At 34.2% G+C, this 19,358-nt stretch overlaps 1 protein-coding gene across 2 annotated transcripts in view; it reads left to right on the top strand.

The window, feature by feature from the left end:
* The window catches only part of Vps50 (VPS50 subunit of EARP/GARPII complex), a 116,354-nt gene extending 99,433 nt beyond the window's left edge, over window positions 1-16,921 (top strand). For both annotated transcript variants that reach the window (XM_046455189.2, XM_046455191.2), the window contains 6 exons: window positions 3,821-3,969; window positions 4,522-4,618; window positions 5,627-5,785; window positions 11,886-12,007; window positions 13,823-14,012; window positions 16,227-16,921. In XM_046455189.2, the coding sequence (XP_046311145.1) occupies window positions 3,821-3,969; window positions 4,522-4,618; window positions 5,627-5,785; window positions 11,886-12,007; window positions 13,823-14,012; window positions 16,227-16,346 (837 nt within the window). In that variant the 3' untranslated portion in view covers window positions 16,347-16,921. The remainder of the gene's footprint in view (window positions 1-3,820; window positions 3,970-4,521; window positions 4,619-5,626; window positions 5,786-11,885; window positions 12,008-13,822; window positions 14,013-16,226) is intronic.
* The last annotated feature ends 2,437 nt before the right edge of the window (window positions 16,922-19,358 follow it).

Raw genomic sequence — 19,358 nt, forward strand, 5'->3', positions numbered from 1 at the left:
GTTTGCTGGGGCTGCTGTGAGCCAATCATCAACTGGCAGCTGGAAGTTTGCTGGGGCCCCTTCGGCTGTGGCTCTCAACATCTCCCCCTCTCTGTTTAAACAACAAGCTTGTGGCTTAGGGACTGTGCCTGCCTTAGGTTGTCCAATAGTACATATGGTCCTTACCCGTTATCGGATGAGCTGACCTCAAGGCGTCAGCCTTCTGTCTTAGGTTGGTACCATTGCAATTGGATCTTACCTGTCACTGACTACCGGTCCAGTATACAGCCACACCTGTGGATAAGTCTTTGTACCAGCGGGGCGGTGAGGTTCTTTGCCTCACCTCTGTTGGCCCCCAAATTTTAGCTGAACGACCATGACAAGCAGAAGGGAGGAAGATACACCAAGCCAATTGACGGCTCCTTTTGGAAAAATATCACCGATGATATCATCAGCAAAAATACCCCAACACTACCACAAGTCGCTGAACCAACAGATAGTTCACAATGCTTACAAGTGAGTTCACAATGCATACAAGTGATACAGAGTCCAGGCAAGTTCTGCAAGCAGTTCAGTGATGGCTATTGCAGAAGCTGTAGATTGGTTTTATCTTTGTCTTCACCGGCACTGGGATGAAGATAGGAATTCTGGCAATAATGGCTAAAGAAAAAATTATATAACATTCCAGAAGGCACTAAAAGAAAACAATTTTCTTTTTCTTTTTTTTTTTTTTTTAGAAAACAATTTTCTTAACAATGTACCTTATCTTCAACAGAATTATTAAATATAATGAAAAGGAAAGGTGAAAGTAAACAAACAGATCTATTAACCTCCTTTTTTGTTCATATATTAAAACAATCCTCAACAATCCATATATAATTAGTTTAGTCCCATAGCTTTACTACTGTGAGTAGTGCTGCATAAACTTGGGGATGTAGATATTTCTTTAATGTACTGATTTCATTTCCTTTGAATATATATCCAATACAGTTTTCCCTAAACCATCTGTTGAAAAGTCTGTCCTTTTTCCATTGAATATTTTTGGCATCTTTGCCTAAATCAATTGTCCATAAGTGTGTGGATTTATTTCTGAATTCTTTATTCTATTGCATTGGTCTCTGTGTCTATTTTTATGCCAGTACTGTTTTTTTTGTTGTTGTTGTTTTTTTTGGGGGGGGCGGGGGGTTGTTGTTCCTGTAGTTTGTAGCATATTTTGAAGTCAGGTAGTGGGATGCATCCAGTTTTATTCTTTTATACCCTATTAACCTATGGGATATAGCAACAGTAGTTCTCAGAAGGAAGTATATAGCAATAAATGCCTATTCAGACATTCTGTTTATTTTATTACAAGTAATAATTACTTATTCATCATTATCTGTTATTTAAATTTATTTATTTGGATTAGTTCAGTTATGACTGTCAAAGGATGGGAGGCCCCAACTAAGTAGTGACATCACAAAGGAACAAGAAAGAGAAGTGTCTGTTTAATTTTTTAGTGATGGAATGTATATGGAAGGTGAGGAGGAGTGGCAGTTATGATTCCAAGGTTTCTCATTTAGACAGTTATTAAAAAGCCCCTAGAATTGAATAGTACAGGCAACCAGTTGGTATCATACACTGTCTAATTTCATGAATTATGTTTTGTTTTCTTTTGCTTGAGTAGATTTGCTCCCTTTCTAACTGAGGCAAATAAATAAAGGGGATGTAACATTGATTAACTTGCACAGTTCTATAATCATCATTCTCCCTAGAGGAAGAACAGTTATTCTCCAGATAAGGTTTTTTTTTTTTTTAAGAGAGAAGTGGGGATTTTTTAATGTTTATTTTTTTGTTTTTGGTAGACACAACATCTTTATTTTATTTTTATGTGGTGCTGAGGATGGAAACCAGCGCCTCCCATGCATGCCAGGCAAGTGCGCTACCGCTTGAGCCACATCCCCAACCCTCCAGATAAGTTTTAAGCGCTAATTAAGTAATGAGAGATTGAGAGAGACTATCTTTAAAAGAAGATAGGAAATTAAAAGGAATTTTTGAAAATAATATCATTTTCTAATTTGAAAGGTTTTGCAATTTGTATTTTACTGAATTTATAAAAATAAATCATAATTCCAGAATCTTACATAATTGCCAACATTTTTATTCAGCTGGAAAATGTTGGCTATTTGGGATTATAGCATTTCTTCAAGCAGTAATCTAGATTTACATTTTTGTACGCGTTTAGATTTGTTTACATCCAAGTTTTGTGCTAAAATTTCCTTTGAGAGTCTTTTGGCAATTTTTTTACTTATATTTGCATTTAATTGTGCTGTCCATTCATGTTCTTACCTTGAAATTCCCATAACCATTTAATGTTTTCCATACTGAAAATAGTACATGAATTGCAGATAATAATGTTTATCATCTCTTTTGTCTCTGTCATTCTATTATTCAATCAAAAATTTAAAACATTTTACTAAAGGATTGGATAAGGTCAAAAGTTACCTATATCCAGGTAAACTTCAAAAATAGCACATCTGCTTAGTATTTATTCTATTTTTTTCTTGCACATTTCTCTTCTGGAGTTTCTTTTCAAAACATAATGAATAGAGTTTGTTGCCATGTCATTATTAGGAAAACTAAGATTATAATTTCCATTTCTAATTCAAGCTACTTGTTAATAGAAATGTATTTGGTTATGAAAGTTCTTCGCGACCTCACACCGTAAAGGGACTTTGATATTATAATATCATTAGTATTGCTTCGAGTCATTTGTTTAGACCCATGCTCCCATGAAGTTGTTCTTTTTACAGTGCAGTTGTGATATCATCAGCTTGACTGCCCCCAAAACAACAAGATTCTCTTTCTCTGACATTGAATGAGCAACTTTGGGCATATGATGATGTCAGTATTCTAAACAGCATTCCTTCATAATTAGCTTGCTCACCTGAATGTATGTCTGTGAAACGAACTGGCAGCAGTCCTCTGTCAGCTACTCCAGGTGGCCAGTTTAGTGCCTTCTTAATTAATACCTAAGTCTCAAAACAAGCAACAGGCTGTTTGTTTGTAATACAGGATATTTTTCTGTGAGTTCCAAGAAGGTATATAACTCACATTCAAATTATTCCTTGCCTGACATCAAAATACTGGAAAGATAAATTAGTAATGAAAGGATTGATAGTGAAAACAGCATCAGATAAAAATAAAACAGATCTACAGTCTAATGAGTTTTCCTGGTCTCAGGTTAGGCTGCCTCTTTCCTGTTGACTGTATGGCTATTTATCTAAACCATTGCCTATCTCCTGGACAGTACTGAGAAGCCCAACACACCCTGCTCTGCACATCTCTTTCCTTCTCAAGAAAAATCTCTTCCCAGACATATACAATGTAGTTTGTCACCTACCTTGTAGTTCTGCCTTTTTTCTGGAGATTATACCAAGGTCACCTTGATGAAGATTTGGGTGTGAAATGGTTAATCAAACCCTACTTTATGATTTTGTCAGCTTGGTTATGAAGGATCAATTTCATTTTCCTCATGTATAAGTTCTTGAGGGGCATCTTAATATTGTTGCTATGAAACTTGATTAATAAAGATCTATTCTGTTGGCAGACTCATGGTCTTGCTTGGAAGATAGCATATAGTGTTGTGTGATCTACAGAATAATTTTCACTTAGTTTAAAATGGAAAGTTCCAATAGTTACAAAACCAAAAAGCAGGGGGAGAAAAAGAGCTAAAACTAAGTGTAATTAATGTATGCCAATGTGTGTTTTAATTGCAATTCTAATTTTGTCAAACCACATAAGTTTGTTATCATTAGATATGCTGTTTCAGGTGTTATGTAAAATATGTGTGTTGTATTTTCAGGAAGTTTCAGCTGATCCTACTGCCACACTCACAGCAGCAGAAGAAAGAAAGGAGAAGGTACCCAGCCCACACCTCAGTCACCTTGTGGTTTTGACATCTGGGGATTCATTGTATGGGTTGGCAGAAAGAGTAGTAGCCACGGAATCCCTGTAAGTTGTTAAAAACAAAAACAAATCAAAACAACAACAGTAGGAAAAAAAAAACACAGTTACTTTGTCATTAAGTATGGAAGAAAAGTTAGCAAGGTGAACATGTATAATTAGTTTTCTAGCTGTATATGACTGCGACTTTTAAATATCATTTACCTGGTTCTTAGAAATATATGCTAACATAGAGTACCAATTGATTTTTAAAACTGAATGGTTGGTTATCAGTTATACAAATGAAAGGAATGAAGTCTTATAGATTTTGATCTTCAACAGCATAATTCTTGCTTTAGGTAAAACTTTAAAAACTGTTATGATATGCTTTATGTATTCCTATCAATAACTGAAGATTCTACATAAACTCTGCATACATTATCAGTGTTACATGAACTTGGTCGCCCTTGGCATCAGCAAGAATGCTTCCATTAAATGGGAATATAACTCTAATTGTTAAAGTTTTGCTTTGAGATTTTAAAAGATTACTTATACAAAAAACATTGGCAGTCTCTAAATCCTGCAAGGTTTTTTTACACAGTGATTATTTATTTTCTTTAGGGTATTCCTGGCTGAACAGTTTGAATTCCTTCAGCCACATCTGGATGCTGTGATGCCAGCAGTCAAAAAGCCCTTTCTGCAGCAGTTTTATTCTCAGGTCAGAGATGGTTTTTGTCATTTCAATTGTGAGCAAGATAGGACTGTCACAGATTATTAGGTTGCTTTTGTTTTTTTACTAGAGAGCAGTCTCCAGGTCCCAGGAGAACTGGATAAAACATTCAGTCATGGATTCTTGTGTTAAGTAAATACTTAGTAAGCACCTCCTAGAACTTTTAGCCTAGTGAGAGAGAAAGAGAAAGCCAAGTTATAATAAAACTATATTTATAATAATGCATAGTAAATGTTTATTATGAAGGAAAAAAGCCATGTCAGCATATTTAACTCAGACTGAGAAGGAGAGAGTTGTAGTTGAGAGAAGCCTGTGTGGAGGAAGCTGGACCAGCCAGGTGGAAAGAGTGATTTGGGGACATATTCCAAATTAAGGGAACAGGATGTATCAAGTCCAGAAGATGAGAGAGAGCATGGTGCCTGTATCAGCTGAGGAATCTAAACTTGTCAGAGTGGGGAAGAGGGCTAGTGATGAGGGCTAGAGTGACATGCGGGAGCAATATTATAGAAAATGCTCTCTCTCTGGAGTTGGACTTGATTCTCAGGGCACCAGGAAGCTATTGGAGGGATTGAAACAGGTGAGCATTTTCAGGTGTGTGTTTTAGAAGGAGTCTGTTGGGGGCAGGGTGAAGAGTGGACTTTGATAAGGCTAGGGTCAGGAAACCAGTTGAAGACTCAAGTATGCAAGTGAGAGATAATGGTCAGGTACTGGGAGTGGAAATGGAGATAAGTGGAAGGGTCTGAGAAATAGTTCCTAATCTTCATGAAAATCTCCAGGTCCCTTGTAATTGTGATGTTAATGGTTTCAAGTTTATTCAGTATCTCAAAATTGTATTTTGAGTAAGAGCTTGGCCCTCTCATTAAAATACTTTCATAATTCAAGTCTCCAAATATAGTGTTTTATTTTTATTTTTAGATATGATAGATGCTAAAACTGGCAAAATGTTCATTATAAATTAAAAAGTAATTGTCTTCATTTCTGTAAAATGTATTTTAGACAGTCTCAACTGCTAGTGAACTACGCAAACCAATTTACTGGATTGTAGCTGGTAAAGCCATCGATTATGAACAGATGCTGCTCCTAATGGCTAATGTGAAATGGGACGTAAAAGAAATCATGTCACAGCATAACATATACGTAGATGCATTGTTAAAGGTATGATGTTCTCCAGTTCCAGCCATTTACCAGCAAATGACATAATTTTATTTTTCTTTATGACTGAATAAAGTGCCATTTTATACACACACAGCCACACACATCCTCACAAATACATACATATATAGATACATATACATACATGTTGTGTGTGTGTGTGTGTGTGAGAGAGAGAGAGACATTTTCTTTATCCATTCTGTTCATGTTTACCTAGACTGGTTCCATAACTTGGCTATTGGGAATTGTGCTGCTATAAATGTAGGAATGCATGTGTCACCTATGGTGTGCTGATTTTAGTTCTTTTGGATAAATACTGAGGAGTGGGATACCTGGGTCATATGGGTCTATTCCTTGTCTTTTGAGAAATCTCCATACTGATTTCCAAAGTGGGTGTATTAATTTGCAGTTCCACCAGCAACGTATAAGTAAGTATTCTTCTTCCCTGCATCCTTGCCAGAATTTAAAATTATTTGTATTCTTGAATGCCATTCTAACTGAAGTGAGATGAAATCTCAGTGAGTTTTGATTTGCATTTCCTTGATTTCTAAGAATGTTGAATGTTTTTCATTTATTGGTTGCCCGTTTTCATTTCTTTTGAGAAATTCCTGTTAAGTTTAAATTTGCCCATTTCTTGATTGGGTTAGGGTTTCTGGTTTTGTTTGTTTTTTTGGAGTTCTTTATATATTCTGCATATTAATTCTGTACCAGAAGAGTAGCTTCTCATATTCTGTCAGCTCTATATTCGCACTCTTGTTTGTTATACAGAAGCTTTTTAATTTGATGGCATCTCATTACTGATTCTTGATTTTATTTCTTTAGCTTTAGGAGTCATGGAAATCAGTGCCTGCACCTACATGTTGGAGTGTTGACCCTGTATTTTCTTCTAGCACTTGCAGAGTTTCTGGTCAGATTCCTTGGTCTTTGATACACGTTGAGTTGACTTTTGTGCATGGTGAGAGAGAAAGATTAGTTTCATTTTTCTAGGAGATCTAGTTTGATTTTTTTTATATAGGTAGTTCCAGTTTTCCTAGCACAGTTTGTTTAAAAGGCTGTCTTTTCTCCAGTGTATGTTTTTGGTATCTTTGTGGAGTATCAGATGACTGTAACTATGTGGACTTTTCTCTGTATCTTCTATTCTTTTCCATTGGTCTTCATGTCTGTTTCTTATTTCTTTTTTCTTTCTTTTTTTAACTCTTGCTTTGTAGTATAATTTGAGATCAGGAATTGTGATGCCTTCAGCATTGCTGTTATTGTTCAGAATGACTTTGACATGGATCTTTTATTCTTCCAAATGAATTTTAGGGCTGCTTTGTCTAGTCCTGTGAAAAATGTCATTGGTATTTTGTTGGGGAATGCATCCAATCTGGAGATCACCTTTGATAATATGTCCATTTTAACAATATAAATTCGGCCTATCCAAGAACATGGGAGGTCTTTCCATCTTATATCTTTTTCAGTTTCTTTAGCATTTATAATTTTCATTGTACAGGTCTTTCGCCTCCTTGGTTAGATGTATTCCAAGATTTTTTTTTTCTTTTTGAGACTATTGTGAATGAGATTGTTTTCTTAATTTCTTTTTCATCAGGTTCATTATTGGCATACAGAAAAGCTACTGATTTTTGTGTGTCCATTTTATATTCTCCTACTTTGCTGAGTTTGTTTATTACATCCAGAAGTTTTTTGGTGGAGGCTTTTTTTTTTTAGGGGGGTGGGTGGTGGAGGGTCTTCTAAATATAGGATCATGACTAAAAACAGAAACAATTTAACTTTGTCTTTGCCTATTTGTATCTCTTTAATCACCTTGCCTAATTGCTCTGGCTAAAATTTCAAGTTCTATAATCAAATAGGAGTGGTGAGAGTCCACTGAGTCAAGAAGATATTTCTGTTTAGTTAGATGTTATTTCTATAGTTTAGTGTGTATAATCAATAGCAAGTGACCTTGTCCTTGATAATTTCAAGTTATTTTTTCTATGAATCATTACTTTTGCAACATGTCATGCAAATAGCTCTTTGTATTCAGTGACTTGCATTTATAAGTTTCCTGGAAAGAGTCATACTCTATTTTTTTCAATTTATGTATGAATAGATATTAATAGATAACCTGACATGTGTCATGCTCTGGTAGAAATACTGGCAATATAATTGTGAATTAAGGGACTTATATGCCTTCAGGGAATTTACATACCAGAGCAGAGACAGCAGTGAACAGATGAATTGACATGTAATGTCAAGTGATGAATAGTGCTGCAAAAATAATAATAATATAAACCAGCTAAAGAGAGGAAGGAAATGACAGGATGTGAGTGAGAGAGAAACACCATTTATATACTCTAGTCACAGAAGGACTTTGATAAACTGAGTGGAGAAGAGGCCTGAAGGAAGTAAGTAACTGAGCCATGTGGGTATCTGAGGTGAGGAAAGAAAGTCTTAGAAAATGAAAAAGTAGTTTTCAGAAAGTTTTGTTTTTGCATATTTGCCAATGAATAGAAATTGACTTTTTAAAACACTCCTTTTATCTCATTTTCACCATCCTTCTTACCTTCTTATCAAAGGCAATAAATAGTAGCCTGGGACATGTGAGAACTGATAAAGCTGTGGCCTGGGAGAGCAGCATAGGAGTCTGTTGTGCCCACTCCCAGCTACTTATGATATCCTTCTGGAGTCCTCTCCCCAGATTCAAGAGACTTTGAGTAAGCAATATAGAGGAGTCTCCATAGAGATATAAGGGGTGAGTGAAAAACAGGGTACTTTGTGTTTACTACCCTAGACTTCAAAGAACACTGACCTTGAAAAATAATGAAAGAAGAACTCTTTGTTTCTAAAACACTCAGGAGATTTCAATTCCAAATTTTAACTTGAAATATAAAAGATAAATATAATTTATAAATATGTCACCCCCTCTTTATTAACTATTGTGTTTTTGAGAAGTTGTGACATGCTGTTTTAATCCATGTAGGCTACTGTAACAAATGCAATAGACTGGGTAGTTTATAAATAACAAATTATTGTTATTTCTCACAGTTCTGGAGGTTCAAAAGCCCAATGGGGCTGGAGTTGTGGCTCAGCGGTAGAGCACTCACCTAGCATATGAGAGGCTCTGGGTTCGATCCTCTGCACCACATAAAAATAAATAAATAAAGATATTGTGTCCAACTAAAAACTAAATATTAAAAAAAAAAAGCCCAAGATTGATGGGGTAGCTGGTGTGAGGCCCCAAATTTTTATAGATGTCACCTTCTTGTTGTATCCTCACATGACAAAAGGGGTGTGGCAGCTCTATGGGGCCTCTTTTTATTAATTATTTATTTTAATTAGGTATATATGACAGCAGAATGAATTTTGCTTCATTGTACACAATTGCAGCACAACTTTTCATTTCTCTGGTTATACACCATCTAGCATTGGACCATATGTGCAGTCATACATGTACCTAGGGTAATGATGTCCATCTCATTCCACCATCTTTCTGGCCCCCATGCCTCCTCCCCAATCCTCTCTTTCCTTTGCCCAATCAATTTCCTCCATTTTTCTCCTGCCTCATCCCCCTCCATATGAATCAGCATCCACTTATCAGAGAGAATATTTGGCCTTTGGTTTTTTGGGATTGGCTTACTTTGCTTAGCATCATATTCTCCAACTCCATCCATTTACCTGCAAATGCCATGATTTTATTCTCTTTTAATGCTGAGTAATATTCCATTCTGTATATATACCACAGTTTCTTTAGCCATTCATCTATTGAAGGGAACCTGGGTTGCTTCCACAGTTTAGCTATTGCTAATTGAGCTGCTATAAACATTGATGTAGCTGCGTTACTTTTGTAGGCTGATTTTTAAGTCCTTTGAGTACAGACCAAGGAGTGGGATAGCTGAGTCAAATGGTGGTTCCATTCCAAGTTTTCTAAGGCATCTCCATACTGCTTTCCAGATTACTTGCACCAATTTGCAGTCCCACCAGCAAAGTACAAGTGTGCCATTTTCCCCACATCCTTGCCAACATTTATTGTTGTCTGTGTTCTTAATAACTGCCATTCTGACTGGTGTGACATGAAATCTTAGAGTAGTTTTGATTTGCATTTCTCTAATTACTAGAGATGTTGGACATTTTTTTTATATATATTTGTTGGTTGAATGTATATCTTCTGAGAAGGGTTTGTTCAGCTCCTTAGCCCATTTATTGATTGGGTTGTTTGGTTTTTTTTTTTTTTTTTTTTTTTTTTTTGGTGTTAAGTTGTTTGAGTTCTTGATATATCCTGGAGATTAGTGCTCTATCTGACGTGTGTGTGGAAAAAATTTACGCCCAAAATGTAGGCTCTCTTTTCACCTCATTGATGGGGCCTCTTTTATAAAAGCACTATTTCTCTCCATGAGAGATCTACTCTCCTGATCTAATTGTCTTCTAGAAGGCCCCACTGCTAATACACCATCACCCTGGGAGTTGGGATTTCCCCGTATGAATTTTGGGGGAACACAGACATTCAAACCACAGCATATGCCAACTGTAGTACTCACAGGGATGCAAGAAAGAAAACTTATACACTCAGTGATTATATATGATAGTAGAAGGAGGCTAGTGGCTTCAGTTATTCTTAATTCTAAGAAACATGATTATTATAGAGAAGAACCTATAACAATTAGTGTTATTCAGGTTATTAACTTGAACCCAACTCTGTGCAACTTAAGTAAGGCCTTCTTTAAGCAAAAAGTTAATTATCTATGAGAACTTTTATTCTTTCACTACTACTTTTCCAAGTTTAAATCAGGTGAAAGCCTGCTTTTGTTGTCCCCAGAGAATTGTAAAATGAAAAAGTTGTATTATTCATTTAACGGCCAGCATTCTTGAACATTGAATTTAGCAATAAGTATAATGTCATTTTTTACAGGAAGCATATAGCTTTATTTTTAAAATAGGTATTAATGAGAATTGTTAGATTGTGTGACTCTTGAAATCCAAAGCTATTTATCATAGCAAATGAATAAATAACTAAAAAATACTACTGCTCTGCTAGATTCATGAAATGAAACAATAGTGAAGAGCAATTATTTATTTAACTCTAATTTTCATAGGTAAGCTTAGTGAATTGGCAATCCATTTTAAAAAATAATTTAAAGCAAGCAATTGTTAAAAATGAATCAGTAAGAAAATTGTGGTTTAAGAAGTAGCAAAAGAGCAAAAGATAACACATTAATCGTTACATAGTAGGTTGACTGGAGATGATCAGATTTGCTATTTTTTCTTTCATATTGGAACATTTGAACATACATCAGCTCTAACTTAATATTGTGTTGCTTCTCTATTCAGGAAACATAATTAAAACATAATTTTAAGCTTTCACTTTATTTGAAATAAATTGCCAAGAAAGGGTCAGCAGTCTTTATTTTTATAAATGAACATATTTAGTTGATAATAGTACAAAGAGACCGTTCATTGAAGGATGCACTATCTACTGCTTTTATGGAATTATTGAGGTTAATCAGTTGTGTGTGTGTGTCTGTGTGTGTATGTGTGTGTTTAACAAGTATGTCATAAATGTTGACAGACAATTAAAATGTTCCAGATTTTTGGTAGGAAATAGAAAAAATATTTTTCTTTGTACTAAAAATTTGTAGTTATGACTTTTAAATTATTTGGTATATTAGAATGTATTTAGTTTCACAGAATGTTTAAGGAAAGGAATAATTTTTCAGATTGCTTTCCAAAGAGTATAGCCACAAATTAGAAATAATTAACTTTGAGTTGAAGGCTTATTTTTTTGTTTTGTTTTTTGTTTTCAAACTGGGTTTCTCAAAAGATTTTTTAAAAACCAAATTTTGTTCATTTAGCTCTTTTAGTTCATTGTGACAACCATTGGCAATTTTGAGTTATAGATACATTTGGACATTGTTAAAGATAAAATGGAGTGTATTCTGTACTATACATAATCTGTTCATAATTTTAAACCTGTATATTACATCTAAATTATCTTTGGCATTGGTCTCTTTTTGTTTTGCTTGGTTTGATTCTAAGTCTTTGTTATTTTCTTCATTCACTTTTATGGGAAAGCACTGTGATTTTTTTTTATAATGATAATCACATAAGGCCATAACTTTTGTCTTCTTAGGAATTTGAGCAGTTTAACAGAAGGTTAAATGAAGTTTCTAAGAGAGTTCGGATACCCTTGCCTGTGTCTAATACACTTTGGGAACATTGTATACGATTGGCTAATAGGACTATTGTGGAAGGGTAAGTTTTTCTGGGCAGCACCCTGTTTCTTAAACATTTAATGAATAGCATTAAATGTTAGCAGTAATGGATGGAGAGAATTGGTAGAAATAACAACAAATAGTAGATAAGTTTGGAATCTGATTAGAGAATAAGCCATAAATTTCACCATGCCTGTCTCTGTATTTTATTATCTTCTTAGTAACAAAGAATCAGCAAATGGATGAATGAAGAATACAGAAGCTGATGGTTACCTGAAAATTAAACAAATGATTAGTATTACCTAATAATAATATCTTTATAATAATGATTATTTCCAACATTTATTTAGCACTGTTATTTATAGAACCAGACATTTCATAGGATTATATCACCAAAGCCTGAGTTACCTTCTTTTGATAGATACTGTTATTCTATCAGTGATAAAACTTAGTCTCAGAAATCAAGGTTCAAAAAGGTACATAACTTGTCCAAGTTTAAAGATTGAGAAGGCATATGGACTCCTGATTTCTGATGGCAAAGTCAATCCTCATAACCCATTTATCCCTGTTAATCATTCTGTCAGTTAAAACTCAATAAATCTTCTATGTGTTAAGTTTATAGATCAGTCAGTAGTAATTCTGCTACTCACTCGTCTGTCCACAACATCTAGAACACAAAAAGTATCAGTAATACATTTAAAACATTTCCAAAAGGCATAGAGGTATTTTAAAGACCATGCACAGTGATCTAGAGTTACACATCAGTTGAATTTTCATACTCTTGTTAATCTAATTTCTTCTTAGTTCTCATTTGTTATAAAAGAATTAATTAGGAGGGCACAGTGGCACATGTCTGTAATCCTAGCGGTTTGGGGGGCTAAAACAGGAGGACTGCGAGTTCAAAGCCAGCCTCAGCAAAAAGCGAGGTGCTGAACAACTCAGTGAGACCCTGTCTCTAAATAAAATGCAAAATAGGGCTGGGAATGTGGCTCAGTGGTCTAGTACTTCTGAGATTAATCCTTGGTAGCCAAAAAGTAGAATAAATTAATAGAAAGGTGATGGTGATGAAATGACAATCATCTTGGCAAAAAAAAAAAAAACTGAGCAATCTCAACTGAAAAGTATTTTCAATAAATTTGTGTAGAAAAATGAGTAATATATGTTAGACTTCAATATAAAACACTTAGGAGAAAAAGCTTGATCACTTTAATATTATAATTTGTGATTTTCTTGCAAATTTTCTTAGGGGAAATCCCTTATACCCTAAGGTTGAGTTTTCCATGGTATGTAAGATTGATTAAAGAAATGAGACACTGATTTGAGAATAATATGTCTGTACTGTTAAGGTTGATATATTTATCCTTATTGCTAATCCACCTGAAAATGCATAGTGTTTTAATAGTGTAGGGTATTGGAATAAGTCTGCAGATTGTTTTATCATGGAAGTAGTATGGTGTTCATGGGAGAATTATTTCATTTGTTTCCTTTGCGTTGAATAGTTACAATATTGAATAGTTTAATAAAACTAGGATTACTTTGGAACATTCAAAGCTTAGTTTCATCAATAATGCAATTAGCTACAGAGAACCAGAGTCTGTAGAGAAATGAAGAACCTTGAAGTTGCTTGATATCTTTGCTTTGCAAATAGGAAACTTGAAGACCAGATGGGAAAAATGACCTTTTTATTATTATTTTTTTAACCAGGTAGGTAAATGACAGGGCTTGAACACAACTCACTCCTGACACAAGGCTCATGTGCTTTTTTTCCTGAACTCGCTTATTTCTGGACAGTCTATCCAAATGCGGTTTAGAGAAGAGATGGTTATTTATATTGTCTCATTATTGTATATCTTAGATATGCCAACGTCAAGAAGTGCAGTAATGAGGGTCGTGCCTTGATGCAATTGGATTTTCAACAGTTTTTAATGAAACTTGAAAAGCTAACAGATATTAGACCCATTCCTGATAAAGAATTTGTGGAAACCTATATCAAAGCCTACTACCTAACTGAGAATGACATGGAACGCTGGATCAAAGAGCACAGGGTGAGTTGGAAAACAGTTAATTAAGTTTTCATTCCTTTCCTTTGTGCTTGTCTGAAATCTTATATAATTCAAAACCATGAAAATGAAAAAAAAAATTGCTTTTTTAACATAAATTACTTAGGTCAGTTCTTTACAATACTAAGACTGTGAATATACACAGCTCTTTACCTAATCAAATCCTTTTGAGCCCTTCTGAACTATTCACAGTAATTATCTGGATATACAGCCAAGTCAAAACATTGACCATATTTTTCCTGCATTTGTGTTATAGGAAAAAGCTAAAGCTGGTTAACATCAAGAAAGATTGAATACAATAACATTGTAATGATTCCTAAGCTATATAGTCTGTTATAAAATTCAAACCTTCTTATACCTCTCAGTAATGCAGTGGTAACATCATTAGGGTGCCATGATTAGTGATGATTGATGGTATTATTTAAATGGCTTACTTAATGTGTACCCAGCATTAAATATTACCTTTGATACAAATTTGATTATTTTTCTTTTGTGTGAATGTTTAGATAAGTAAAGAAAAATACTGTTCATTTTTATTTAGGATACTGAATTTTCAGCACAGTTTAACTCAGAACACATCACTTAAACTTGCTTGGTATGGGGACCTTTCTGTATGATTCTTATATCATTTGTCTGGATAGATAGTATGTGAAGATGGATTTAATGAAAATATGCAAAGCATAAAAAAATCATCATTAAATCTTGCTTTAATAAATCCAGTGTTCACATTTACTTAGGCTATGAACATCATGGGTAAAAGTTAAGTAACATTTTATTTCATTTGGGTAAGGAAAATAAAGAATTATTTGTATTTACCTAATCTGACTCATCCTTTTGAGACCGAGTTTCTGTAAAAAGAGGAAATGAACTTTAGCCTAGAGCATCAGCATTAGATAAATTTTGTATGAGCTTCCCACTTGTGTGTTGGAAGCTAAATATCGAAGTAGATGTTATTTTCAGTGATTCAGACCAAGTAATCCAAGAATTGAGAAAACTTCCACACATTTTGCCCCAATGACGTTTGAGAACCAAAATGCTAAATCTGTATGTAGATGGACTACTGAATGTTGCCAGAATCCACTTAGTCGAATAAGCTGTAAATACTTCCAAGTTGATACTGAGAAAGAGCACAGCTTTGAAGCATTCATTATTTAGTCAATAACAATATCCATTTGGGCATTTCTTGTTTTAATGTAGGGTACTGAATATTTTTAAGTTGGTATTTTGGAAGAGCTTTAACTTATTAAATGTCTGTATTTAATGACAATTTCTCAGCAGCAGAAGGGACTTTCCAGAGAAACTATCTACAATGGCAAGTCCAGTGCTGGATGGCGATGGATACTCACTGAGTGCTGACTGGTTAAATGAAATTCTTTGCCAGGTGGTGACAGTTGCTCTCAGAGGGCAGAAACACAAGCAGAGCAGTTTGCTAAGCTTTTAGACGAACTTTCCTCATACTTTGGAAGTGTATTGTCTTTAGTGTTTACTTAAAGACAGAGGTGATACTACACAATAATCATTCCCCATCTGATCTCTTTATGTTCAACCTCCAGAACCAAATCATTGTGCAAACATTTCTGATGAAATGCTCTTCATTCTCATCCTAGCAATTCATTGTCTGAAATTCAAGAACCAGTTAGATATGGATAGTGAAAGATACTCAGTCTTAGTTTTATACACTATCTACCAATTATAATACCAGGTTTTAAAAATAATAACTGCCTGATTCTTGTTACCATGTTCATTTTTTGCCTCTTAGAAAAGTTGTTGTTCAGTTAGAGGTTTTTTTTTTTTGGGTTGTTGGTTTTTATTAACTGAAGTTTTTTATAGAGTAATCAAATTTTTGAAAGTTTGAAACTCCTGTATATTTTGATAATTGTATAACAAAGAATACCACAGAAATAAGCAAAAAATGTGTCCTTTGAAGTGATAAAAAGCAAGCAAGGGCACCTCAGATTGCCTTCAACATTAAAACAGATCCTATTCCTTCCTGATTTAAGTGTATATTACACTATCCTCATTCCTTGTTTTTAGAGCTCAGTAAGCAACTTTTCTTCAGAGTCCTAAGTCTAATTTCCACTTTTTGTCACTGGTTTAAGTGCTCAGAGCTATCCAGTACCCGAATATCTGCCTGTTCTTTTATTGCATTGATAGATCCATGTCTTTACTATTACTAAATCTGATTCTTTATTTGAGCAGGAATATTCAACAAAACAGCTGACCAATCTGGTGAATGTTTGCCTAGGATCCCATATCAATAAGAAAGCAAGACAGAAACTTCTAGCAGCTATAGATGATATAGACCGACCTAAAAGATAATGAACTCAGCTCGTTTTCCTCAGTGACATCAGTCTCAGCATACATGACATGAAAGCCAGTTTTCATGCACTCCTGACAACTGTCTGCTAAGAAAACTCTGTGCATGTCCTTTCCAACTGGAAAGTGGAAAACATTGAAGTGTATGTGGTGTTCTCAATGGCTTTACATGCTCTGGTGTCTTCTCTTCAGCTTTTGTTGTAATCCTTTTCCTGAAATGATATCATAACTATTGTTATTTGACTACAATTATACATTTACAGAAGAATGTATCTTAAATTATAATTAGAAGGAACATTGGCTAATATATCTATGAGCAGCTTTTAGAGAGTGAATTTATGTTGGCATATTTTCACTCTCTGAACTTTAGTTCTTACTAGGCATAATAAGAAAGGGTTAATGTACAGTATTTCCTAATTATGAGTGCTGCATGAGAATTAAAAAGTACAAGTAAGTAAAAGAGTTGAAAAATCAGTATGTTCTGTTTTTAAATGTCAAAATTTATGTGAGTGAATTTGGTTATGACCAAAGTGATCATAAATGATGAAATTTAATAAATATTATACTCTTAATGATCAGCCTGTGTGAGACTGTATTTTGATATTTTTACCTGGCAGACAGATTTCATGAAAGTGTAATGTAATTTTTAGCACATTTCTAATTATTTTATATCCGGAATCCAGTGGTGAAAAGTAATTTCATTGTGTATGCCTTTCAGTATCTGAGTACTATATAGAATGACGATTATGCATCTTTTAAATCTTTCTTCATAAAAATATTCTATGGAATAGGATATTTTATACAGACTTTGCTTTTTTTGAATTCAACTTTTTGTCGTAGGACAGCAAAACCTGGGTTGAGTAACTCAGGAAAGAACTGTGTGCTAATCAAGCCTAAATGTAGGGTCATATGTTCATCTGCTTAAATATGTGCTTTGTAACTCAGGTGTGTAATAATAGGAGCGTAGCCAATGATGAATTTCAGAACTCAGTTCGTCTCTAGTAATGTTAAGTACCATTCCTGCAAACTTTGGAATGGAGCCAGGAATCATCTTAACAATATATGACATGACATGAATATCAATTTCCCACGCATGCACTTATGGCAGCTATTTAATAAGAAATTTTGTGTGTATGTTCTTTCTGACTGACAAATGGATGATCTCTAAGCTTGAGTGATGTTGGCACAGTGATTACTGTGCATGATCTGTAACATCAGTAGCTCACTGAATCCTAAGGAGTTTAATTGGAAACAGGCCTTGTGTCCTGGGAGTCTTGAGGTGCTGAAGTGAAGGGCATTGGGTGGCACATGGTCAGGCATGGAGGTGTCCATTCATCCTTGCAAATGTCCAAGACCTGTGTATTATAACATGAGGCACTTGTAGCATATTTTTGTATATGGGTGTGTATATATATGGGAGTTGACTTTTATTTTGAGCCTCTCAGTTCACAGTTCACTTACTGATGATTTAGAACTTTCCTTTTGTAAAAAGATGATCTGCTTATAATACTAGATTATGTACTTATGAAATATATTCTGCCTGTATCATTTATCTACATACATGCAGCCATTTGAAGAAAATAAACATGAGATAAGCATGGTTCTTGTTGAAATGGCACAGTCAGCTATGCACATAAAGAACTAGTCAATCTAATTTATCTTAATAGGATATCCTTATTTTTTTTTTCACATGGATTTATGGCTGATTTCCATCAACTTCTACTTTTAAGTTGGCTCTAGACAAAATGAACAGCAGGTATCTGCCTGGTAGAGCCTGGCATGTTTTAGGGTCATAAGACTTGATACAAAGGAAGTATCTCATTAAATAGAAGATTCAGTCATGCAATCTGAAAGATATTTTAACTTACACATACTTTGATTTATCTATCTTAAAAAGGTTAAGTCTTCTGAATTCTTTCCGGAAAAAAAAAAAGTTTCTGCATTAAAATGTAGCCAAGGTCAAAACAGTAAGGAGATTTGAATCATGAAATTGCCAAATAATAGGAGAGTTACCAGACATTTCTCAAATACATTATGTAGTGATATTGAATCATTGCATTATGACATTGTGTGAAACTCATTTTAAGATAAATAGAATTGAAAAGCTGAGAAAGTAAATGGAATTACACATATTCTAAAAACTACAGTTGTTACCCAAAATTTCTTTTTGAGTCTAAATTTTCCTTAACATTGACATTTAATATGAAAGTGTCCTGTAGAATTCAAACTTTTAAGTTGATGTGGGAGCTTGATAAATAAGTATACCCCGTGAAAGGATGACTGTTTATACAAACATATTGTTTTTCATTTTAAAATGTTAGGAAGATACATAGCAATTCAAATGAATTTATTTGTTTCAGTTCATAAAAATACCTATGAGAATTTCATAAATTTACTTTAACTAATAAGCTTTTTTCTCAATTTACAAAATGAAATCACATTTCTCTTGAAGCCAGAATTATGCAATATTTTATCATATGTTTGAGCAGAACTTCCTTTAAAATTTCTATTTAGTTGAGTGCTGAAGTAAAACTTTAAGTTAGATTAAATAGCTTTTCCTGTACCCACTCACTGAAAAGTAGTTATTAAAAAAGGCTTGTAATTTAATTCACTTTGAAAGTATGGTTATCTTTTGTAATGAAAACTTTGACCTGAAGATGAATACAAATCGTGTTCTAGGCAAACAGAAATGGTACAGGGGGAGATATATGTGTATGTACACATATATACATATATATGTACATACCTGCCTACATACACACACATATATACACACACACATACATAATACTTTGGAGTAATTTTGATAGAGACTTTATGGTTAAAATGATATTTAGCTCTTGATCATGATTAATGACAAGAAAATTAGTAAAACTGTAGTGTGCAGTCTATGTAAATGTTAACGCTGGTTCAGCTTTCCACAGACTTTTTTTTCTCTTACTGTGGAAAAAGTCTGTTCAATTACTATTGTCCAGTCAAAAAGTTTAAGTCACATAACTCCCACAAGAGAGTTGC

The sequence above is a fragment of the Marmota monax genome, unplaced genomic scaffold (genome assembly GCF_021218885.2).
Source record: "Marmota monax isolate L192 unplaced genomic scaffold, Marmota_monax_Labrador192_F-V1.1 WCK01_AAM20220418_F8-fsc00264, whole genome shotgun sequence".
NCBI classification, from domain to species: Eukaryota; Metazoa; Chordata; class Mammalia; order Rodentia; family Sciuridae; genus Marmota; species Marmota monax.